The sequence below is a fragment of the Anomaloglossus baeobatrachus genome, chromosome 7 (assembly GCF_048569485.1).
Source record: "Anomaloglossus baeobatrachus isolate aAnoBae1 chromosome 7, aAnoBae1.hap1, whole genome shotgun sequence".
NCBI classification, from domain to species: domain Eukaryota; kingdom Metazoa; phylum Chordata; class Amphibia; order Anura; family Aromobatidae; genus Anomaloglossus; species Anomaloglossus baeobatrachus.
The window spans coordinates 241,116,448-241,142,127 of NC_134359.1; the positions used below are offsets into that span (position 1 = coordinate 241,116,448).

General features: G+C 53.4%; 1 protein-coding gene across 1 annotated transcript in view; it reads right to left on the reverse strand.

The window, feature by feature from the left end:
- The window catches only part of SMG1 (SMG1 nonsense mediated mRNA decay associated PI3K related kinase), a 468,962-nt gene extending 445,427 nt beyond the window's left edge, over nucleotides 1-23,535 (reverse strand). The window contains exon 1 of the mRNA XM_075319739.1: nucleotides 23,315-23,535. Within this exon, the coding sequence (XP_075175854.1) occupies nucleotides 23,315-23,391 (77 nt within the window). The 5' untranslated portion in view covers nucleotides 23,392-23,535. The remainder of the gene's footprint in view (nucleotides 1-23,314) is intronic.
- Nucleotides 23,536-25,680: the final 2,145 nt, after the last annotated feature.

Sequence of the window (25,680 nt, forward strand, 5' to 3'; positions counted from 1 at the left end):
AAAAGAGGATACCACCTTAGGGAGAAACTCCTGAATGGGGCGCAGCACTACCTTGTCCTGGTGGAAGACCAGGAAAGGAGCCTTGGATGACAGCGCTGCCAGCTCAGACACTCTCCGAAGAGATGTGATCGCTACCAGAAAAGCCACTTTCTGTGATAGTCGAGAAAGTGAAACATCCCTCAGAGGCTCGAAGGGCGGCTTCTGGAGGGCAACTAGTACCCTGTTCAGATCCCATGGATCTAACGGCCGCTTGTACGGGGGTACGATATGACAAACCCCCTGCAGGAACGTGCGCACCTTAGAAAGTCGTGCTAGACGCTTCTGAAAAAAGACGGATAGCGCCGAGACTTGCCCTTTAAGGGAGCCGAGCGACAAACCTTTTTCTAACCCAGATTGCAGGAAAGAAAGAAAGGTAGACAATGCAAATGGCCAGGGAGACACTCCCTGAGCAGAGCACCAGGATAAGAATATCTTCCACGTTCTGTGGTAGATCTTAGAAGACGTGGGCTTCCTAGCCTGTCTCATGGTGGCAACGACCCCTTGGGATAATCCTGAAGACGCTAGGATCCAGGACTCAATGGCCACACAGTCAGGTTCAGGGCCGCAGAATTCCGATGGAAAAACGGCCCTTGGGACAGTAAGTCTGGTCGGTCTGGTAGTGCCCACGGTTGGCCGACCGTGAGATGCCACAGATCCGGGTACCACGACCTCCTCGGCCAGTCTGGGGCGACGAGTATGACGCGGCTGCAATCGGATCTGATCTTGCGTAGCACTCTGGGCAAGAGTGCCAGAGGTGGAAACACATAAGGGAGCCGGAACTGCGACCAATCTTGCACCAAGGCGTCTACCGCCAGAGCTCTTTGATCGCGAGACCGCGCCATGAAGGTCAGGACCTTGTTGTTGTGCCGAGACGCCATTAGGTCGACATCCGGCACCCCCCAGCGTTGACAGATTTCCTGAAACACGTCTGGGTGAAGGGACCACTCCCCTGCGTCCATACCCTGGCGACTGAGGAAGTCTGCTTCCCAGTTTTCCACGCCCGGGATGTGAACCGCGGATATGGTGGATGCTCTGTCCTCCACCCACATCAGAATCCGCCGGACTTCCTGGAAGGCTTGCCGACTGCGTGTCCCTCCTTGGTGGTTGATGTATGCCACCGCTGTGGAGTTGTCCGACTGAATTCGGATCTGCTTTCCTTCCAGCCACTGCTGGAAGGCTAGTAGGGCCAGATACACTGCCCTGATTTCCAGAACATTGATCTGAAGGGTGGACTCCTGCTGAGTCCACGTACCCTGAGCCCTGTGGTGGAGAAAAACTGCTCCCCACCCTGACAGACTCGCGTCCGTCGTGACTACTGCCCAGGATGGGGGTAGGAAGGATCTTCCCTGTGATAAAGAGGTGGGAAGAAGCCACCACTGCAAAGAGTCCTTGGTCGTCTGGGACAGGGAGACTTCCCTGTCCAGGGATGTTGACCTCCCGTCCCATTGGCGGAGAATGTCCCACTGAAGCGGGCGCAGATGAAACTGCGCAAACGGGACTGCCTCCATTGCTGCCACCATCTTCCCTAGGAAGTGCATGAGGCGCCTTAAGGGGTGCGACTGACCTTGAAGGAGAGACTGCACCCCTGTCTGTAGTGACCGCTGCTTGTCCAGTGGAAGCTTCACTATCGCTGAGAGAGTATGAAACTCCATGCCAAGATACGTTAGTGATTGGGTCGGTGACAGATTGGACTTTGAAAAGTTGATGATCCACCCGAAAGTCTGGAGAGTCTCCAGCGCAACATTCAGGCTGAGTTGGCATGCCTCTTGAGAGGGTGCTTTGACAAGCAGATCGTCTAAGTAAGGGATCACCGAGTGTCCCTGAGAGTGCAAGATTGCTACCACTGCCGCCATGACCTTGGTGAAAACCCATGGGGCTGTCGCCAGACCAAATGGCAGAGCTACGAATTGTAGATGGTCGTCTCCTATCACGAAACGTAGAAAGCGTTGGTGCTCTGTAGCAATCGGCACGTGGAGATAAGCATCTTTGATGTCTATTGATGCAAGGAAATCTCCTTGAGACATTGAGGCAATGACGGAGCGGAGGGATTCCATCCGGAACCGCCTGGCGTTCACATGCTTGTTGAGCAGTTTTAGGACCAGAACAGGACGGAATGAGCCGTCCTTTTTTGGCACCACAAAGAGATTGGAGTAAAAACCTTGCCCTTGTTCCTGAAGAGGAACAGGGATCACCACTCCTTCTGCTCTTAGAGAGCCCACCGCCTGCAGAAGGGCATCTGCTCGGTCGGGATGTGGGGAAGTTCTGAAGAACCGAGGCGGAGGACGAGAACTGAACTCTATCCTGTACCCGTGAGACAAAATGTCTGTTACCCACCTGTCCTTGACCTGTGGCAGCCAAATGTCGCAAAAGCGGGAGAGCCTGCCACCGACCGAGGATGCGGAGAGAGGAGGCCGAAAGTCATGAGGCAGCCGGCTTGGAAGCGGTTCCTCCGGTTGCTTTCTTGGGGCGTGAGTGAGCCCGCCAGGCATCTGAGCTCCTTTGCTCCTTCTGAGTCCCTTTGGACGAGGAGAATTGGGGCTTGCCCGAGCCTCGAAAGGACCGAAACCTCGACTGCCACTTCCTCTGTTGAGGTTTGCTTGATCTGGGCTGGGGTAAGGAGGAGTCCTTACCCTTGGACTGTTTAATGATTTCAGCCAATTGCTCACCAAACAGTCTGTCTCCAGATAGCGGCAAGCTGGTTAAACATTTCTTGGAAGCAGAATCTGCTTTCCATTCCTTTAACCACAAGGCTCTGCGCAAAACCACAGAGTTGGCGGACGCCATTGAGGTACGGCTCGTAGAGTCCAGTACCGCATTGATAGCGTATGTCGCAAACGCAGACATTTGCGTAGTTAAGGACGCAACTCGCGGCACTGCTGGACGTATGATAGAGTCCACCTGTGCCAGACCAGCGGAAATAGCTTGGAGTGCCCACACGGCCGCGAATGCTGGAGCAAACGACGCGCCGATAGCTTCATAGACAGATTTCAACCACAGGTCCATCTGTCTGTCATTGGCATCGTTAAGTGAAGCCCCATCCTCCACTGCAACTATAGATCTAGCCGCAAGCCTGGATATTGGGGGATCCACCTTTGGACACTGGGTCCAGCGTTTGACCACGTCAGGGGGAAAGGGATAACGTGTATCCTTAAGACGTTTGGAGAAACGCTTGTCTGGATAAGCATTATGTTTCTGGACTGATTCTCTGAAGTCAGAGTGGTCCAGAAAAGTACTCAATTTACGCTTGGGATACCGAAAATGGAACTTCTCCTGCTGTGCAGCTGCCTCCTCTGCTGAAGGGGCTGGTGGAGAAATATCCAACAGTCTATTGATGGCCGCTATAAGGTCATTTACCATTGCGTCACCATCAGGGGTATCTAGATTGAGAGCGGTGTCAGGATTAGACTCCTGATCACCCACCTCTGTCTCCTCATACAGAGACTCTGCTCGTTGAGACCCTGACCAGTGTGATGACGTCGAGGGTCTGTCCCAGCGAGCCCGCTTAGGCTGCCTGGGACTGTCATCCGAGTCAGAGTCTTCAGCCTGTGATGCCTGGGACCCCCTTGAAGTACGGATTAGTTCCAGCTGAGGGGGACCGGGGAGCATAGACACAGCAGTGTCCATGGTCTGAGTAACTGGCCTGGACTGCAAGGTCTCCAGGATTTTTGTCATAGTCACAGACATTTTATCAGCAAAAATTGCAAATTCTGTCCCCGTCACCGGGGCAGGGTTCACAGGCGTCTCTGCCTGGGCCACTACTACCGTAGACTCTGGCTGCCGAAGTGGCACAGGGATTGAACATTGCACACAATGGGGGTCATTGGAGCCTGCCGGTAGATTAGCCCCACATGCGACACAAGCAGTGCATACCGCCTGTGCCTTGGCACCCTTGCGTTTTGCGGATGACATGTTGTTGTCTCCTCAGAGCAATATAGGGTATAAGCCAAGAAGCGACCGTCCAGTGCAATATAAATATATATGGTACAGGGAAAAAGTGCACCAAATAACACTGTGGCACTAGTGGGGCCCGCACTTATGTGCAGCTTACCGCCCGCAAAAACGCGGGTGTGTGGTCGCCAGAGTCCCTTGTCTGGGTCCCCCAGAGCCTGTGTCCGTTCTCCAGCCAGACTGCATGCAGGAATGGCTGCCGGCGTCCTGTGGAGAGGGGCGGGCCCTGGGCGTGTTCAGATCAAGAGCGGGAAACTTGCGTCCCCACTGTGCCCAGTGAGAGGGCTGGAGTATGTAAATAAGACTCCAGCCCTCGGCGCTGACTATAGAACAGCGTCTCTCCCTTCCCCTGATTGACAGGGTGGGGGCGGGAACGAAGCGGAGCTAGGCCGCAAAAGCCGGGGACTAGATTTATGAGCGCTGCCGCCGTAAAAGCGCGGTCAGCGCGAGTCCCCGGCGCACTACAAGTCCCAGCCGCGCCGCTGCTCCCGGAGCGGCCGGCGCGGTAGTTCCCAACACATAAAGTCACTCAGCTAAGCTGCAGTGACTCTAACCCGAGCGCGCAGCGCTACTGCCCCCGGCGCACTAGCACACCCAGCAAGTCTGGAGTGTGCGTGGCCTGTCTGTGCGGGGACACAGAGTACCTGAATGTTGCAGGGCCTTGTCCCTGACGGTACTCAGCTCCTCCAGCAGGGTCTCTGGGTCTGTGGATGGAGCCCGGCCTCAGGGTTTGGGGGCCGGTAAGATCCCACTTCCACAGAGCCCCTTAGGGGGATGGGGAAGGAAAGCAGCATGTGGGCTCCAGCCTCCGTACCCGCAATGGGTACCTCAACCTTAAACCACAAGTGGGGTGAGAAGGGAGCATGCTGGGGACCCTATATGGGCCCTCTTTTCTTCCATCCGATATAGTCAGCAGCTACTGCTGACTAAACAGTGGAGCTATGCGTGGATGTCTGACCTCCTTCGCACAAAGCTTGAAAACTGAGCATCCCGTGATCCCACGGGGGGTGTATAGCCAGAAGGGGAGGGGCCTTACACTTTTTAGTGTAATGCTTTGTGTGGCCTCCGGAGGCAGTAGCTATACACCCAATCGTCTGGGTCTCCCAATAGAGCGCCGAAGAAAAATAAAAAAAAAAAAAAAAAAAAGACTACGCAATGTTAGCTCACCTTTTATAGTTCTCTGGTGTCCAAATAGCAGCCTGGAGTTCGTTTGGGCAACCGCATGAAGACAAGCAAGAAAACAGATCTGGCGCTTGTAAGGAACCAGCTTGAAGTACGGTAGTTCATATAAAATATCCACATTTATTTAGAAAGGTTACAAATAAAAATACAGGACAGTCATGACTACCCCCTTGTAGGACTAGTCAGTGGGGACCATCTAGTCTTAGTGTCCCCACTGACCATCTAGTCCTACAAGGGGGTAATCATGACTGTCCTGTATTTTTATCTGTAACCTTTCTAAATAAATGTGGATATTTTATATGGACTACTTCAAGCTATTTTCTTGCTTGTATTCATAAAAAAAAAAAAAAAAAAAAAAAAAAAAACAACAAAAACAAACCTGATCCGCTCTAGAATCCGGTACCCATAAGTCTATGGGGACCAGAATCCGGAGACAAAAAGCGTTGTTGGAAGGGATAGGGGGGGGGTAGGAGCGCGCGCGGTGTACTCACCGAGGCTGTGTCATGGCGGCAAGCTGCTTTCAGAGCAGATAGTTGAATATTCACTGCTTCGCCCGCCCACCGGCGGGTGTAATTGGTTGCAGTTAGATGCACCCCCACCCTGAGTGGTAGCTTGTCAACTGACTGCAACCAATCACAGGCGCCAGGACGACTGGTGGGCGGGGAAAGCAATGCAAGTGTCTGCGGGTCAGCATGGTGGTATAAAAATAAAGGCGCAGGGTCCCCCATATTCTGATGCCAGCACAGATAAAGCCCATGGCTGAAGGCCCCAGCTGTCAAGCTTTATAACTATGCTGTGTATCAAAATAAGCCTGGAGTCACACGTGCGAGGGACTCGCATCACATCACCCGGCAGCTGCACACTCTCCTAACAGGAGCATGCAGCTCTATAGAAACACATGCTGCCGACCCGCAGGAGAGTGTGTGGCTGTGCCGGGTGATGTGATGCGAGACTCGTGCGAGTCCCTCTCAAGTGTGATTCTGGCCTAAGAGAAACCGCATGCGGCTTTTTTTATAAATTTAAATGAATACATTTTAATTTAAAAAAAAAAAAAAAAAGGGGGAGGTGCGGTCCCCCCCAATTTTGATAACCAGCCAAGATAAAGCTAGCTGGGGGCTGGTATTCTCAGCCCGCAGCAGCCTGGTATTGCCGCATCCATTAGATGTGACAATCCCGGAGCTTTATCGGCTCTTTCTGAATTGTCCTCGTGCGGTGGCAATTGGGGTAATAACAGGGGTTAATAACAGCGCACAGCTACTACTAAACCCTAGGTTAGTGACGGCACAGGCGTCTGAGACACCTGCAACACACTAACCTGTAAATGAAAGTAAATAATTACAAACACAGAGAAAAAAAATCTTTATTTGGAATAAAATACAAAATACACCCTCTCACCACTTTATTAACCCCCAACACACCCCTCAAGGTCCGGCATAATCCAAACTAGATCCCACACTGCTTTCAACTTTGCTACATCTCACAGTGCGCGGCCATAGAACACGACCACCGGCTGTGAGCGCAATGACTGAGCTGTGATGACTGCAGGCAGACGCTGTCACAGGCCGGGGGCGTGTCTGACTGCAACCAATCACAGACGACAGGAAGGCTGGTGGGCAGGGAACGCACGGAGAGCTGTATGTATACGATGCACAGTACAGGAAGTGAACGTGCAACGGGGAAGCAATGTGCCGCCATGACACAGAGTCTCTAAGTATGAAACGCTCGCTTAATTCTTTTTTTTCTTTACTTTCCCTTTAATTTCCCCAGTGCCGAATCAGAATCGCACACTCGGCACCTTTGAAACCGCGTGGATTTGGACTACAACAGTCCGGGTTCGCTCAGCCCTACTCCTGTTCTACAGTGTGTCCACTCATATCCTGTCCACCGCCATTAACTTGAGAACGGCGGCAGCTATAGGCATAGAAGTGGTGTCTAGGTATAGTAAAGTAGCCATGTGCTACGTAATGAAATCACCTATAGCGCCACCGGAAAACTGAACGAGATAGAGAAAAAAAGTGAATTACAAAGTTGTAGGGCATCAATTCAATACGAATCGACACCTTGTATACAGAAAAGCTATGATATGAAACCCATGACCCCCCCCCCCCAAAACATTGAATGCTGGTCACGCATATGGCGCTCATTTACCTTTGATGCTCAAAGTGCAGTACTGTTGTACTGTGTTCTTCCCTGTAGATCTCACATTTTATGAGGGACCACGGGTTCTCTATGGTCAGATCAGGTGAACAAGGGGGCCATGTCATTATTTTTTTACATTTTAGACCTTTACTGGCCAGCCACGCTGTGAAGTAGTTGGATGCATGTGCTGGAGCATTGTCCTGCATGAAAATAAGGTTTTTCTTGAACGATACCGACTTCTTCCTGTACCACAGCTTGAAGAAGTTGTCTTCCAGAAACTGGCAGTAGGTCTGGGAGTTAACCTTCACTCCATTCTGAGCCTGAAAAGGTCCCACAAGTTCATCTTTGATGATACCAGCCCATACCAGTACCCCACCTCCACCTTGCTGGCATATGAGTCGGAGTGGAGCTCTCTGCCCTTTACTGATCCAGCCTCTGGCCCATCCATCTGGCCCATCAAGAGTCACTCTCATTTCATCAGTCAATAAAACCTTTGAAAAATCAGTCTTAAGATATTTCTTGGCCCAGTCTTGACGTTTTATCTTATGTTTCTTGTTCAGAGATGGTGGTTTTTCAGCCTTCCTTACCTTGGCCATGTCCCTGAGTATGGCACACCTTGTGCTTTTTGATACTCCAGTAACGTTGCAGCTCTGAAATATGGCCAAACTGTGGCAAATGGCATCTTGGCAGCTTCACGCTTGATTTTCCTCAATTCATGGGCAGTTATTTTGCGCCTATTTTTGCCCAACACGCTTCTTGCGACCCTGTTGGCTATTTGCCATGAAACGCTTGATTGTTCGGTGATCACGCTTCAAAAGTTTGGCAATTTCAAGACTGCTGCATCCCTCTGCAAGACATCTCACAACTTTTCAGAGCCCGTCAAATCTCTCTTCTGACCCATTTTGCCAAAGGAAAGGAAGTTGCCTAATAATTAAGCACACCTTATATAGGGTATTGATGTCATTACACCGCACCCCCCCTCATTACAGAGATGCACATCACCTGATTTACTTAATTGGTAGTTGGCTCTCATCCTACACAGCTTGGAATAGGACAACATGTATAAAAAGTATCATGTGATCAAAATACTCAGTTGCCTAATAATTCTGCACACAGTGTACAGTGGGAATAGACATTTGAACACAATGTATATACCCGTCATATCTCCTATCGTTGATTTCTTTCATTTAACCAGTGAATGGTGAATATTATTGGGGCTCCCATAGTGGCTCACCCACCAATTTATTCTTTTGTCTGTATTATTTGGATTTTTTGATGTCCTTTCAAAGTTCAGCCATTTTGATAATTTCAGCCCAGGTACAGACGTTGTTTCGGTCTTTCCAAGTGCTAAACCTGAGCTACAAGGGAATTTTGGCCAGCTATAAAAAGGTCTATAATTGTGACTGAGCATTCTTAAGAACACTCATTTCCCGATAATTATGTAAAATTCTCCTTCGTCGAGTGAAACAATGGTTTGGTTTGCACAAAAGCACATCGCTCGTGGCAGCGCATCGTTCTGTGTATAAAGGACCTAAACTGGCAGGAACATTGTGAATCCTTTATGTAGTGAACGATCCATTACTGATCATTCTGTGCACACCTGAAGCTAAGAAAGCATATGGAGGAAGGTTATTAAGGCTATGTGCGCACTTACCGGTTTTTCCCGCGGATTTTCTGCGGATGTGCTGCATGTTTCGCTGCAGAAAATGTTCATAACATCTCTGCAGTGATTCACCAGCAAAACCTACGGGGAAAAAAAATGCTGTGCGCACTATGCGAATTTGACAGCTGCATGTCTTGCTGCATGATTCCCGCAGCAAAAACAAGTGCATGTCACTTCTTTTCCGCACGTCGCTGCGGGATTTCACTCCATTGACTGCAATGTAATCGTGAAATCCCGCAGGGAATAACGCAGGCCGCAAATTCTGTGCGGTTCATTGCGTTTTCCTGCGTTATTCCCTCCGATATTTCGCGGTTTACCTGCAGTAATGTACATCGCTTGCATGCGGTTTTGCAGGGAAGTGATGTCATTACAGGAAGAGGAAGCGGAGCAGAGAAAACACACACAGATCACACACACACAGACATGGGACATAGAACACAGACACATAGAATACACATAGAAAGCAAACGGAAATCTAGAAAAAAAAAAAAACACGTGGGCTCCGCTGTATATTTACCGTCCAGCCGAGGTAAGCACACAGCGGCAGCCCGGTATTCTCAGGCTGGGGAGGGCGAGGGGCAGGGTTAATGTCCCCCGCCTCCCTCCCACCTCCCGCAGCCGAGAATATCAGCCGCAGCCGCCCGGGACTGTCGCATCCATTATGCGGCAGTACCGGAGTGTCCCCAGCTCTTCTAGATGCCGTGATGCGGTGGCGATCCAGGTAATAAGGGAGTTAATGGCAGCGGATCGCCGCCACTAAGTCCAGGCTTGATCATGGCAGCGTCTATGTGACAGCTGACATGATCAAACTGTAAGTAAAGTGAAAACACACACACACACACACCGAAAAATCATTTATTTTAAACACAAAAAAGCTCCTGGTTCACCCCTTTATTAACCCCCCCCCCGAAACACACAGCTCCGGCGTAATCCATGTCCAGCGATGCTTGCATCCAGCCGCGACTGACACACAGCGCTGAATGCAGCCTCGCAACGAGACAGCAGAGGTAACCACAGGTCATTTCCCACGGCCGGTAATGTGAACTCACTACCGACCGTGAGAAATGCAGCGTGTGCTCACAGGGACTATCTATCCCTCTAACTATCTAGCTGTCTATCTATTCTTCTATTTATCTATCTGCTATCTAAGGATTTTTTTTTTTTCTTCAATGTGCTTTGTTGCATTGAATGCATTACAGCACATGTACCAACCCGCATGCGGCCAAACCGCGGCAATGCCGCGAACAATACCGCAGCAAACCGCATGCGGTTTGCCGCGTTTTTTTACCGCAGGTGCGGTAATCTTTCAGTGCTTGCGGAATTTTCTTGAGAAAATTCCATTTTCCAGTGCGCACAAAGCCTAAAGGGAATCTATCTGCAGGTTTTTGCTATGTAATCTAAGGAAGGAGCAGAGACCATGATTACAGGGATGTGTCACTTACTGGGCTGTGTTTTGCGGTTTCAATACAATAAATAAACAATGTACACAAAAAGCTGGGGTGTGGACAGTTTATACATAGCTCAACAACTGAGCCCAGATCAAATTACTGCATCCAGCATACTAAGTGACACATAGCTGGAATCAGGGTCTCTGTCCCACTGTCATGCTTCTATCAAATTACATTGCTTTTAAAGAACTACACATCAGAAAATGATTAGTGGATCTTTGGTCATTTAGCGCCATTTGTCAGTCAATCTTCAAGGACCTTTTTCTCTATGTTCCTCTATAGGAGGCAAGGAAGAAGCAATTAAAGCACAATCGTTCCCCATTATTGCCTAGATTGTAAAAATGAAGAAAACAGTCTCTATACTAAGCAGACGAAAAGCACTGACTAGACTGAAAAGGATAAGTACATACCACATGTAGTATATGTCTCTGTACTACACCTACTGTAGTATCAGGCGGATGGACCAGCCATGCAGTGTTAAATATACAACCCCTGAAAACGTGGTAGTCTAGAGCAGAGGTCTCAAACACGCGGCCCCTGAGGCGGCTTGTTGCGGCCCACAGACCCCCTGATGATCGCGGTCCTATGCAGGGGTTGGCGCCAAAAGGACTTTACTACATTTGCGGTACAGCGCAGAGGAGTTGTCTGCACTATAACTACCGCCCGCCAATCAGATGGAAAGAGGGGACATCGCTCTATGACGTCACCTCCCTGCATCTGATTGGCAGGCGGCAGCCCTTGGTACAGCGCAGACAACTCCTTGGCACGTTACCGCAAATGAGTCAACTGTAGTTAAGTCCTGCCGCCGCCGACCACAGCATAGGGTTGCGATAGTCACAGGCCGCAACAAGCAGGTAAGGTACGTGACCAGGATCAGGTGATCCAGATGAGTCCTAGATGCACTGGGTCCTGTCCTGCGGGGTTGCAAGTCTCTTCCGCAGGAGGCTGCAGTGGCCCGTGCCCGCAATCAGGGTCCGGGGTGCTGCAGTCTCCTTGCTGTGTTCTCCCTAGGGGGGGCATGCAGCTCCGCAGCAAAGAACTGACATGCAGCAGCGCCTGAAAGCCGCACCGCAGGTCAGTGTTTGCTGCGGGCTGCACACACACAGTGGCATGGGATTTCTAAAAATCCATTCACTCTGCTTGTACTGTATATTGCAGTGTTTTGTCACAGCTGAAACAAGCTGCCTCCAAAACCACTGCAAACACTGATCATGGGAACGGAGGAAAGGTGAGGATATTTTTTTTTTTTTTAGTAAAGGATGGGCAGAATACTACAGGGCACAATACTACAGGGCATAATATTACAAGGATGGGCACAATACTACAGGGAACAAGGATAGGCACAACACTACAGGGCATAATACTACAAGGCTGGGTACAATACTACAAGGATGGGCACAATACTACAAGGCACAAGGATGGGCACAATACTATCGTGCATAATACTACAAGGATGGGCACAATAATACAGGGCACAAGAATGAGCACCTTACTACAGGGCACATGGATGGGGCACATTACTAGAAGATGTTGGCTAAGATTACTATATGCTGCTAATTGTGAAACAATATTACAAGAAGGTGATAAAATGTAAAAAAAAAAAAAAAATAAAAAATAAAAATAAAGCATGAAAACTTTTTTGCCATTAAAATTGCTTTTTTATATATAAACTTAACTACACAAAAAAAATGCAGGTTTGTTATAATAAACAAGAAAAAAAATGTTCAAAAAAAGTGATCCACAGGTGTATAGAAAAAAGAAAAAAAAAACAAAACATGGCATCATTAAAAATGTCACTTTGTCCTAGAGTGCGGCCCCTCAATTTTTTTTTCTATATTCAGCCCATACACCCAGCTGAGTTTGAGACCCCTGCTCTAGAGTAATATGGCTTTCTGCATCACACAGAGCACTGACAGTACCAGCGGCATCAGTCCCGAAATATAGAAGATCCCACACCATGCCAGCACAGACAATCCACTACAAAAAGACAGATGTCATTCTGAAGACACTGCCGCTACAACACTATAGAAAAGCAGCTAAACTACAATGTGGAGCACATGTGAAGGGGCAGAGGAACCCCAAAACAGTGTTACTACACCACTCATTTCTCTGCGGAGGAGCTTCTACTCTCCAGTGAGTTCTATAGACATTGCCCCCAATTATGTTTTGCTCTGAAGCATCTAAAAATACACAAAACTCTTTAGGCCCCATGCGCACGCTTTTGGGTGCAGTTTGGGTCACCAAACTGCATTCATTTCCTTCCCCAGCAAAGTCTATGAGATTTCATTTTTACTGTGCGCACGTTGCAGCTTTTTTTGGTTGCATCTTTGTGGTGACCACAAAAGATGCAGCAAGTCAGTTTCTTTTGCATGTTGTCCCTGCGTTTCTCACTAGTGATGGGAGGACTCGCAGATCAATCCTCCGCCGACTCGGGAGGTCACTGATGTTACCTGAGGTCAAGTTACCTGCGGTCACAGGTAGAGGACCGTGGGGACCTCCAGTGTGGCCATGGCATCACCGCTGATCACTGCTCAGTCTCTACCTGAAGTCCAAACCGGGCAGTCGCTGTGACTTTAGATGTAGCAGAGCTGGAATCGTCACGGGACCTCGTTTGGATTACGTCGGACCTGCAGGGGTGTTCTGGGGGTTAATAAAGTGGTGAAAGAGGGTTTTTTTATATTTTATTTTAAATAAAGCATTTTTCCGGTGTTTGTGTATTTCTTTTCATTTACAGATTAGTAAGAGGGGGTCTCAGACACCTCCATTTACTAATCTAGGGCTTAGTGGTAGCTGTGAGCTGACATTAACCCCTTATTACCCCGATTGCCCTGGTGTGGTGGCAATCGGTAAAAGCGGTGGGATTGTTGTAACTAATGGATGCAGCAATCCTGGGCAGCTGCAGACTGCTGTTTTCATAGTCTGGGGAAAGCGGGGAGGGGGGGGGGGGGTGAGCCCAATAACCATGGGTCTCCCCCAGCTGTCAGGCTTTATCATGGATGGGTATCAAAATTGAGGGGGGAGGGGGACTGAATGACCTTTTTCTTTTAAAAAAGGGTGTGCAACCGAATAAGTAGAATCAATCGCTTCCTATATCCATCAATCTTCTTCCACCTCTCGTCTGGATTTTTTGGACTCTTCTTTTGTAAACTGCTCCAGGTCTCATATTTGAAGGCGTCTTCTCCCCAACAATAATTTTAAGATGTCTCCACAGGTGTCAATGGGATTTGGATCTGGACTCATTGCTGCCACTTCAGAACTCTACGGCGCTTGTTTCCATCCATTTCTGGGGGCTTCTTGCAGTATGTTTGGGGTCATTCTCTTGCTGGAAGACCCATGACCTAGGACACAAACCCAGCTTTCTGACACTGGGCACTATATTGCGACTCAAAATCCTTTGGTAATGTTCAGATTTCATGACACCTTGCACATGGTCAAGACACCCAGCGCCAGAGGCAGCAAAACAACCTCAAATCATCTTTGAACCTCCACCTTATCTGACTGTAGGCAGTGTGTTATTTTCTTTGACGGTCTTCATTCTGTTCTCGGTAAACAGGAGAATGACGTGCTCTATCAAAAAGCTTTATCTTGGTCCCATCTTCCCACAAGACGCTTTCCTGGATTTTTGGTTACATACATTTTGGCAAACTGTAGGCTAGCTTTTTTATGTCTCTTTATCCACAGTGGGGTCCTCCAGGGTCTCTGGCCATAAAGTTTCATTTCATTCAAATGTGGACAGATAGTTCAACACCCTGAGGCTGCAGGAGAGCTTAAATTTCTTTGAAACCTGATTGGATGGTGGATAAGTCGCCTCAGACTATTCTGCTCTGCAAATTTCATCCATGTATTTCCGCCGTACACGTGCAGGGAGATTAGCTACAGCGTCAACGGTTGGAATAGTCTTAATTATGTTGTGCAACGTGGACAAAGGATCATCAAGATCTCTGTAACATCTCTTGTAACATTGAGATTGTTGATATTTTTCAAAAATTTTGTTTCTCAAGTCCAGTCAATTTTCTTCTCTTTCTGTTATCCATGCTTAGTGTGGTACACAGACACACAATGCAAAGATTGAGTCAACTTCTCTTCTTTTATGTGATTTCAGGTGTGATTTTCATATTGCCCTCAAGTTACTTGCCACAGGTGAGCTTGAATCAGCATCACATGCTTCAAACAAAGTTGTTTACCCACAATTTTGGAAAGGTGCCAACTATTTTGCCTGGGGTATTTTTATGATTTTGTGTGAAATTATGTCCAATTTGCTTTTTCTCCTGTTGTTCTTGTGTTGTTCCAATACACACAAAGGAAATGAACATATGCAATTGCAATAATTTTATGGGAGAAATACTTCACTTTCTAGAACATTATCAAATGTGCCAACTCTTTTGGCTATAACTAACTTGTGACCGACCCTCTTTTATGTGCCATTTTTTGCTCTGAATGTTCAGCAGAATTGTACTCTTCGCTTTGCAAAGGGTGAAACCCGCAGCACAAATAGATCTATGAATGTCAAAACCGCAGCGCTGCTCAACTTTGGTTGTGGGTTTCTCCGCAACAAGAATCAGATTTCACTATATCTCACACACAGCACTGGTTCTCTAAGGCCGGGGTCACACGGGGGGCTAGTGGGACCCTCGCATGATACTCTGCTCACACTGGCAGCACAGCAGGAGCAGAGTGTCATGCGAGTGTCCCTGCAACTGAGGTCCGATCATGCGATCGGACCTCAGCTGCGGGGGGCGGGCCAGCACTGAGGAGGGGAGGGAGGGATTTATCTTCCTCTCTCCTCCGTTGCCGCCAATTGCCATTCTCACCCTACACTCGCAGTACACTGGTGTAATGCGAGTGCAGTGCGATTTTTCTCTCTCCCCATAGACTTGAATGGGTGTGAGAGAAACAAGGATCGCACCTGCAGCATGCTGCGACTGTTTTCTTGGTCCGATTAGGGGTGAGAAAATAAATCGCTCATGGGTGCTGCCAGGCACACAGGCTAATATTGGTCCGAGTGGAATGCGATGTTTTATCACATTCCACTCGCAGCGATTTTCATGCCGTGTGTTTTAGGCCTAATACGCAGCATCTGGAGAAGAATGGAAAGTTCGCTGCTTATCAGCACTGTATGGAGCTACGCTCGGCGTAAAGGCTCATTTAGACCTCAGTCTCTCTTGTGAGAGCCATCTGTGTTTTTCATGGGCAGCTCTTGCGAAATTTGTCAGTACTGACTCAGTGTCGCCAATGCAAATCCATGGATCCACCACTCTGGTCCCATCCGTGTTTTGAGCATTTTTTTCTTAAAGACTGATAGAAGTTTAAAAAACCTTCATCAATTACTGTTTTTTGATCGAAGTAAAACCGATGAAACTGACAGCAAAAACATTGATGAAACGCAAACAGCTCTTTGCATACACGAAAAATCTCTGAAGGCCAAGTCACAATTGTATAATAAAAAACAAAAAACATTGCTTTAATCATATGTAGATGTAAAAATTGATATTAATTTTAAATAAAAAGTCCAAAAACTATGGTTTTCCATATGTCGTATTTTTCAGATTATAAGACGCCCTTTTCCTCGCAAAAATTTGGGAGGAAAATGAGGGGTGCGTCTTATAATCAGAATATAGCTTACAGGGAGGTGGTGGAGAGGGGTAGCAGGAGGCAGCGGCAATGCTGTGAGTGCTGTGCTGCAGGCTGAGGGTGCTGTGCTGTGGGCTGCCACGCTGCAAGGCAGGGGGGCCCTCCTGAAAATGTTGGCGGTGCGGACTTCAAATAACAGTGCCAGAATCAGCGCTTGCACAGATGGCGCTCTCGGCTCAAGATCTCATCTGCGCCCGCGCAGCCTCCGGCCTATTGATCTTCCAGTAGCAGATCTATGGAAAACGGTGCCTGGCGGCGGCATATGCGCAGATGAGATCTAGGCTTGTCATTGAGCCGATAACTCAATCTGTGCTGACTCCAGGCGCCATTTCTTTGAAGTTTGCACCGCCGACAGTTTCTGGATGTTGCCTGCCTCACAGCGAGCATCTGGGACACTCGCTGCATCGCCCGTAGAATCGCCCTACTCAACCCCCGCCCCTGCCTCCTGTGACGTCGCTCCACCACCGGATTATGAGATGGACCCCTTTTCTTTTGTTCCCCCTCTAAATTTTGGGTGCGTGCTGTAAACTGAAAAGATACAATAATTTTTTAAACGGATGCGTTAAAAACAGATGCACATATGTAAAAGTGGCCCTTGTAGGTTATTTTGCAAACGGGGCGCACACATTTTTAAATGGCCTTAAAAGGGATGTTCTCAAGTTTAAAAATTATCAGGGTCTGACCGCCATTAAACCCACCGATGCCGAGTATTGGGACTAGGAAGAGCACCGGTTGAATGGAGCGGAAATTGATCACACGCGCTGCGGCTCGATTCTTTCTTAACGAGAGCACCAAAATTTTCCGAGTGTAGTGCTTGGCTGATCTTCAGTGCTCCTATTAGTATGAATAAAGCGGCAGTGCGCAATATCGACCTCTTCAGGATCGGTGGGAGCCACTGTGGTCAGACCACGGGCAATCGGTCCTGTAGATAGGGGATACTTTTTACACTTGACAATGTACCCCCTTTAAGGTTGGTTAAAGGGAACCTGCCAGCAGACATTTTGCACTAAACCTAAAAGATTCCCCCTCTGCAGCTCCTGGGCTGCATTCTAGCAAGGTTCCTGTTATTATTGTGCCCCCTGTGAGACCAAATAAAGACTTTATAAAGTGGTACCTTTTCCTATGCCCAGTGCTCCAGAGGTCTCGCGCATGCGCCGTGCCACTCTCGCGGGACTGTGCACAGTGTGACCGCTGGTGACGTTGCGCAGGCGTGAGATTATGGGCGGCGCTGTGATTTTCATCAGCAAGTACCCGCCCATAATCTCGTACCTGCGCTTTCCCCTCTGCCTCCACCGTTATGCTCAAGCACTGGCCAGATGACCCCACGTCACCTCTTTCCCATCTTGCCCTGGAGCAGGAAATAGATGGGAGGAGCGGAGCAGCATAACGGTGGAGGCAGAGTGAAAAGCGCGGGCACGAGATTATGGGCTGGTACTTGCTGATTAAAATCACAGCGCCGCCCATAATCTCACGCCTGCGCAACGTCACCAGCGGTCACACTGTGCACAGTCCCGCGAGAGTGGCACGGCGCATGCGCAAGACCTCTGGAGCACTGGGCAGCATCCTGAGGTATGAAATTGAGCAATGGGAGATGGCGTAAAGCAGCAGGAGGCAGAATAACAGACGCCAGACAGACCGCCCCTGTGTACGATTAACAAGAAGATTTGCATACTTTATAAAGTGGAACCTTTTTATATTTATTTTGGTCTAAAAGGGGGCACAATAACAGGAACCTTGCTAGAATGCAGCCCAGGAGCTGCAGAGGGGGAATCTTTTAGGTTTATTGCAATATTTCTGCTGACAGGTTCCCTTTAAGAATTCTAGAGTTCACACATTTTGCCCAGGATGGGTCTGCTCCATGCTCCAACGCCAAGAATCTCTGACATTCTATACCGTAATTCTGACAACTTTTCCAGCTGCCGCCCCATCTTGTTGACTCTTTGTGCAGTGAAGAGCATGCAGACATGACCGGCTGCAGCAACCACCACATATTCACTGCAGGACAGGGCTCCATGACCAGCACGCACCACCGAGGCAGCAGTGCTGGGGCCGCAGGGATTTACTAAGTCTTGAAATCCTGCTCACAGCGGCCATCACCTCCACTCCCTCCTGACCACACTGAAGAGTAAATAAAGCGCAGGGGTTCTAGGGGGTTTCCAGGAGTTTTTCAAAAAGACCCAGAGGACAGAAGGGGTTTTCTGCCAGTATAGTATAGTATGCCATAACTTGCCAAAGGGCAGGGATCGTTGTAAAGAAATATGTGCTTCTTACCACTCCCCTCAATCACTTCTCCAGTGCCCGCTCTGGTGGTCTCCCCCCCCCTCCCAGGCACCAAGCGCTCCCCTCTCCTCTCTCCCCCCCCCCCCCTCCAGGCACAGGCTCTCCTCTCTCTCTCTCCCCCCCCCTCCGGGCACAGGCTCTCCTCTCTCTCTCTCCCCCCCCCCTCCGGGCACAGGCTCTCCTCTCTCTCTCTCCCCCCCCCTCCGGGCACAGGCTCTCCTCTCTCTCTCTCTCCCCCCCTCCGGGCACAGGCTCTCCTCTCTCTCTCTCTCCCCCCCTCCGGGCACAGGCTCTCCTCTCTCTCTCTCTCCCCCCCTCCGGGCACAGGCTCTCCTCTCTCTCTCTCTCCCCCCCTCCGGGCACAGGCTCTCCTCTCTCTCTCTCTCCCCCCCTCCGGGCACAGGCTCTCCTCTCTCTCTCTCTCCCCCCCTCCGGGCACAGGCTCTCCTCTCTCTCTCTCTCCCCCCCTCCGGGCACAGGCTCTCCTCTCTCTCTCTCTCCCCCCCTCCGGGCACAGGCTCTCCTCTCTCTCTCTCTCCCCCCCTCCGGGCACAGGCTCTCCTCTCTCTCTCTCTCCCCCCCTCCGGGCACAGGCTCTCCTCTCTCTCTCTCTCCCCCCCTCCGGGCACAGGCTCTCCTCTCTCTCTCTCTCTCCCCCCCTCCGGGCACAGGCTCTCCTCTCTCTCTCTCTCTCCCCCCCTCCGGGCACAGGCTCTCCTCTCTCTCTCTCTCTCCCCCCCTCCGGGCACAGGCTCTCCTCTCTCTCTCTCTCTCCCCCCCTCCGGGCACAGGCTCTCCTCTCTCTCTCTCTCTCCCCCCCTCCGGGCACAGGCTCTCCTCTCTCTCTCTCTCTCCCCCCCTCCGGGCACAGGCTCTCCTCTCTCTCTCTCTCTCCCCCCCTCCGGGCACAGGCTCTCCTCTCTCTCTCTCTCTCCCCCCCTCCGGGCACAGGCTCTCCTCTCTCTCTCTCTCTCCCCCCCTCCGGGCACAGGCTCTCCTCTCTCTCTCTCTCTCCCCCCCTCCGGGCACAGGCTCTCCTCTCTCTCTCTCTCTCCCCCCCTCCGGGCACAGGCTCTCCTCTCTCTCTCTCTCTCCCCCCCTCCGGGCACAGGCTCTCCTCTCTCTCTCTCTCTCCCCCCCTCCGGGCACAGGCTCTCCTCTCTCTCTCTCTCTCCCCCCCTCCGGGCACAGGCTCTCCTCTCTCTCTCTCTCTCCCCCCCTCCGGGCACAGGCTCTCCTCTCTCTCTCTCTCTCCCCCCCTCCGGGCACAGGCTCTCCTCTCTCTCTCTCTCTCCCCCCCTCCGGGCACAGGCTCTCCTCTCTCTCTCTCTCTCCCCCCCTCCGGGCACAGGCTCTCCTCTCTCTCTCTCTCTCCCCCCCTCCGGGCACAGGCTCTCCTCTCTCTCTCTCTCTCCCCCCCTCCGGGCACAGGCTCTCCTCTCTCTCTCTCTCTCCCCCCCTCCGGGCACAGGCTCTCCTCTCTCTCTCTCTCTCCCCCCCTCCGGGCACAGGCTCTCCTCTCTCTCTCTCTCTCCCCCCCTCCGGGCACAGGCTCTCCTCTCTCTCTCTCTCTCCCCCCCTCCGGGCACAGGCTCTCCTCTCTCTCTCTCTCTCCCCCCCTCCGGGCACAGGCTCTCCTCTCTCTCTCTCTCTCCCCCCCTCCGGGCACAGGCTCTCCTCTCTCTCTCTCTCTCCCCCCCTCCGGGCACAGGCTCTCCTCTCTCTCTCTCTCTCCCCCCCTCCGGGCACAGGCTCTCCTCTCTCTCTCTCTCTCCCCCCCTCCGGGCACAGGCTCTCCTCTCTCTCTCTCTCTCCCCCCCTCCGGGCACAGGCTCTCCTCTCTCTCTCTCTCTCCCCCCCTCCGGGCACAGGCTCTCCTCTCTCTCTCTCTCTCCCCCCCCTCCGGGCACAGGCTCTCCTCTCTCTCTCTCTCTCCCCCCCTCCGGGCACAGGCTCTCCTCTCTCTCTCTCTCTCCCCCCCTCCGGGCACAGGCTCTCCTCTCTCTCTCTCTCTCCCCCCCTCCGGGCACAGGCTCTCCTCTCTCTCTCTCTCTCCCCCCCTCCGGGCACAGGCTCTCCTCTCTCTCTCTCTCTCCCCCCCTCCGGGCACAGGCTCTCCTCTCTCTCTCTCTCTCCCCCCCTCCGGGCACAGGCTCTCCTCTCTCTCTCTCTCTCCCCCCCTCCGGGCACAGGCTCTCCTCTCTCTCTCTCTCCCCCCCTCCGGGCACAGGCTCTCCTCTCTCTCTCTCTCTCCCCCCCTCCGGGCACAGGCTCTCCTCTCTCTCTCTCTCCCCCCCCTCCGGGCACAGGCTCTCCTCTCTCTCTCTCTCCCCCCCTCCGGGCACAGGCTCTCCTCTCTCTCTCTCTCCCCCCCCTCCGGGCACAGGCTCTCCTCTCTCTCTCTCTCCCCCCCTCCGGGCACAGGCTCTCCTCTCTCTCTCTCTCCCCCCCCTCCGGGCACAGGCTCTCCTCTCTCTCTCTCTCCCCCCCTCCGGGCACAGGCTCTCCTCTCTCTCTCTCTCCCCCCCTCCGGGCACAGGCTCTCCTCTCTCTCTCTCTCTCTCTCCCCCCCTCCGGGCACAGGCTCTCCTCTCTCTCTCTCTCTCCCCCCCTCCGGGCACAGGCTCTCCTCTCTCTCTCTCTCCCCCCCTCCGGGCACAGGCTCTCCTCTCTCTCTCTCTCCCCCCCTCCGGGCACAGGCTCTCCTCTCTCTCTCTCTCCCCCCCTCCGGGCACAGGCTCTCCTCTCTCTCTCTCTCCCCCCCTCCGGGCACAGGCTCTCCTCTCTCTCTCTCTCCCCCCCTCCGGGCACAGGCTCTCCTCTCTCTCTCTCTCCCCCCCTCCGGGCACAGGCTCTCCTCTCTCTCTCTCTCCCCCCCTCCGGGCACAGGCTCTCCTCTCTCTCTCTCTCCCCCCCTCCGGGCACAGGCTCTCCTCTCTCTCTCTCTCCCCCCCTCCGGGCACAGGCTCTCCTCTCTCTCTCTCCCCCCCCTCCGGGCACAGGCTCTCCTCTCTCTCTCTCTCCCCCCCTCCGGGCACAGGCTCTCCTCTCTCTCTCTCCCCCCCCTCCGGGCACAGGCTCTCCTCTCTCTCTCTCCCCCCCCTCCGGGCACAGGCTCTCCTCTCTCTCTCTCCCCCCCTCCGGGCACAGGCTCTCTCTCTCTCCCCCCCCTCCGGGCACAGGCTCTCCTCTCTCCCCCCCCTCCGGGCACAGGCTCTCCTCTCTCCCCCCCTCCGGGCACAGGCTCTCCTCTCTCCCCCCCTCCGGGCACAGGCTCTCCTCTCTCCCCCCCTCCGGGCACAGGCTCTCCTCTCTCCCCCCCTCCGGGCACAGGCTCTCCTCTCTCCCCCCCTCCGGGCACAGGCTCTCCTCTCTCCCCCCCTCCGGGCACAGGCTCTCCTCTCTCCCCCCCTCCGGGCACAGGCTCTCCTCTCTCCCCCCCTCCGGGCACAGGCTCTCCTCTCTCCCCCCCTCCGGGCACAGGCTCTCCTCTCTCCCCCCCTCCGGGCACAGGCTCTCCTCTCTCCCCCCCTCCGGGCACAGGCTCTCCTCTCTCCCCCCCTCCGGGCACAGGCTCTCCTCTCTCCCCCCCTCCGGGCACAGGCTCTCCTCTCTCCCCCCCTCCGGGCACAGGCTCTCCTCTCTCCCCCCCTCCGGGCACAGGCTCTCCTCTCTCCCCCCCTCCGGGCACAGGCTCTCCTCTCTCCCCCCCTCCGGGCACAGGCTCTCCTCTCTCCCCCCCTCCGGGCACAGGCTCTCCTCTCTCCCCCCCTCCGGGCACAGGCTCTCCTCTCTCCCCCCCTCCGGGCACAGGCTCTCCTCTCTCCCCCCCTCCGGGCACAGGCTCTCCTCTCTCCCCCCCTCCGGGCACAGGCTCTCCTCTCTCCCCCCCTCCGGGCACAGGCTCTCCTCTCTCCCCCCCTCCGGGCACAGGCTCTCCTCTCTCCCCCCCTCCGGGCACAGGCTCTCCTCTCTCCCCCCCTCCGGGCACAGGCTCTCCTCTCTCCCCCCCTCCGGGCACAGGCTCTCCTCTCTCCCCCCCTCCGGGCACAGGCTCTCCTCTCTCCCCCCCTCCGGGCACAGGCTCTCCTCTCTCCCCCCCTCCGGGCACAGGCTCTCCTCTCTCCCCCCCTCCGGGCACAGGCTCTCCTCTCTCCCCCCCTCCGGGCACAGGCTCTCCTCTCTCCCCCCCTCCGGGCACAGGCTCTCCTCTCTCCCCCCCTCCGGGCACAGGCTCTCCTCTCTCCCCCCCTCCGGGCACAGGCTCTCCTCTCTCCCCCCCTCCGGGCACAGGCTCTCCTCTCTCCCCCCCTCCGGGCACAGGCTCTCCTCTCTCCCCCCCTCCGGGCACAGGCTCTCCTCTCTCCCCCCCTCCGGGCACAGGCTCTCCTCTCTCCCCCCCTCCGGGCACAGGCTCTCCTCTCTCCCCCCCTCCGGGCACAGGCTCTCCTCTCTCCCCCCCTCCGGGCACAGGCTCTCCTCTCTCCCCCCCTCCGGGCACAGGCTCTCCTCTCTCCCCCCCTCCGGGCACAGGCTCTCCTCTCTCCCCCCCTCCGGGCACAGGCTCTCCTCTCTCCCCCCCTCCGGGCACAGGCTCTCCTCTCTCCCCCCCTCCGGGCACAGGCTCTCCTCTCTCCCCCCTCCGGGCACAGGCTCTCCTCTCTCCCCCCCCTCCGGGCACAGGCTCTCCTCTCTCTCTCTCCCCCCCTCCGGGCACAGGCTCTCCTCTCTCTCTCTCCCCCCCTCCGGGCACAGGCTCTCCTCTCTCTCTCCCCCCCTCCAGGCACAGGCTCCCCTCTCTCTCTCCCCCCTCCGGGCACAGGCTCTCTTCTTCCCGGGCCCCAGGCTCTCCCCAGGCCGTGTAGGCCGCACAGCAGCCCCCGGTGTCCGCCCTGTACCCGGGCCTCCGCCGCCTCCCCATCCCCGGCAGGTCATGTGCTCCCCTCCGCCCCGGGGTAGATCTAGGCCTCAGCCGCCCACTGACCTGGGTTGCCAGTCATTCCAGCTCCGCTGGTACTGCTTGCTGCTGCTCAGCCGAGTCCCCGGGGCTCTGCGGCTCATTACCTTCCCCTCGCCGGCATGGCCAGCAGCGGAGGACGGGGCTGCAGGAGCGGGAGCGCAGGCCGCGGCAGGCGGGAGTAGTACTTTCTGTTCCTGTTCCTGAGGAGGCGGCTCCGGATCGCTGTGTGAACTGCTCGCTCCTGGGCTGTCGGCCGAGGCCACGCCCACCTCCCTTCAGTTCCTTGAATCACGTTTTGTGATTGGCTATTGAAAACGGATCCGTTTCCTTCTCGAGCGCAGCCGCTGCTATTGGCTGTTGTGAGATAACCCCGCCCCTTCTACGGCTTGGTTTTTCTACGAGCTCCGGCAGATACAACTGTCCGCTAGGTGGCGCTCGATGCGGCGGTTGATGTCATGATACAGCGACACCTGGCGGATCCTCCGTGCATAGTCATCCAGGCTGTGTCCGTGCAGCGGGGATCCGTTGCTCTTCCCGTGACTGGTGTAGTCCGAGGCTCCAGGTGTATACCGGCCCTGATACCGGCCCTTTTGATTTTTTTCCACCTTCAAAGACTTTTTACATTACATTTTTTTTCATTTGATCCAGTTGTATCACACTTAGTTTTTATTAATGCCCTATTGGGGTCCGAAAAACATTTTGATCTAATTTTTCCCATTTTTTCAGCTATATATTAAAATACTTGTACTTGTTTTTCACAATTTTTTTGTCCTCCTTGGGGCCGTGAACCAGATCGCTTGTACTCTGCTCCGTAATATTGCCGCGGTCTGTATAATGACCGATATTCCATGAAGCCCAGTCACAGGTGTACAAACATGGCCGACCTTGGGGGTCTGCAACAGCCCCTGCACCCCCTGCCGGTGGTATAACAAGAGTTCAATGGGCTCCTTTGAAAAAGTTGGACCTAGGCCCCCCCACATGTTGGTCAGATCTAAATCCTATCAAGACATACAGGTTGCCCTCCCCCCATTATGTAGCAATGTCCCACATCCTGTTCTAATGTACCTCGTCCTGGGCTTCCTTCCTGGTAAATATGTCCTCCATCCTGGTATATATGTCCATCTACTTGTATATGCTGTCCCCCTCCTGGACCTATCCTGGTAAATACTGTCCCCCTTCTGGGCCCCTCTTCGTATATATTGTCCCCCTTCTGGGCCCCTCCTGGTATATACTGTTCCCCTCCTGGTATATGCTGTCACCCTCATGGGCCTGTCCTGGTATATACCGTCCCCCTCCTGGTATATGTGTAGCGCCCCTGAAGCCATCAGGGAGCTACAAGGTTCTGCATCCAAACCAGGATGCAGAGCCTACCCCCTAGGGCCCCGGAAGACTAGTGCCAGTCACACACAAACACTTCACAAAATCCCAGTTTTCTGCAACAATCCCCCATCCAATGGTGCAAAGCTAGGGGCGGACCAATGGATGGCCACCTAGGGGTGGAGCCAGTCCAGTCCACTAGTTGACCAGGTGGGAGGGGAAGACAGTGGACAGTCAGTCTGAGGAGTCAGAGGAGTAAGATGGTGAAGGTGGACGTGAGGAGATGCACTGACTTGGAGTGAACAGTAACCGGGTGCCCAGGAGAGTAGTTGCCGATAGAGTACGATGGACTACACACCAACGGGGTACAGGACCCTGGGTCAGGCAGAAGCTCCAGGCAGGCCTGTTAACACCTGCACAGTGAGGGGACCATCAAGGACCTCGCAGACCCTAAAAATCCGAGACTCAGTAGCAAAGGGAGAACCGGGGACAGGACCAGAGACTCCAACCCCACAGCGTTCACACTACCGTCATACGGACAGCACTGGAAAAACCACCGGACGGGGACCCCCAGTTGCTCTACGCCACGGGGACCCACCAACCAGAGACAGGGGCAGGGGAAGAAGGTACCAGATTACTACACTAGCACTGGGACAAAGGGGACCTGAAGGTGAAACCAGCCGGCCTCGGGTGATCAGTTACCACCAGAAAGTGAGTAAAGAACCACTTGCACTGAACCCCTTATGTGGACTACCTTCTTCTGACACCTGACATTACACCTACCCTCTGGGGCCCAGCCCTGCTTGCGGAGAGTCTAACATCCAGGCTGCCATTAACACCAGCCCCAGTAGTGGACATTGTGCAGCGATGGCTCCATCTACATAACCGCAAACCGCAAGTGGCGTCACGTGTGAACACTATTCTAATCTCCTGTAAATAACCCCCTTTATAAAAAGGGCCCAGGGCACGGAACCGGGCAACGGCCACCACTGTGACATTCCCCAGATATACACTGCCTGGGACCGAGTACCCCATAACCCTGGGCGTCACATATGCTGTCCCCCTCCTGGTAT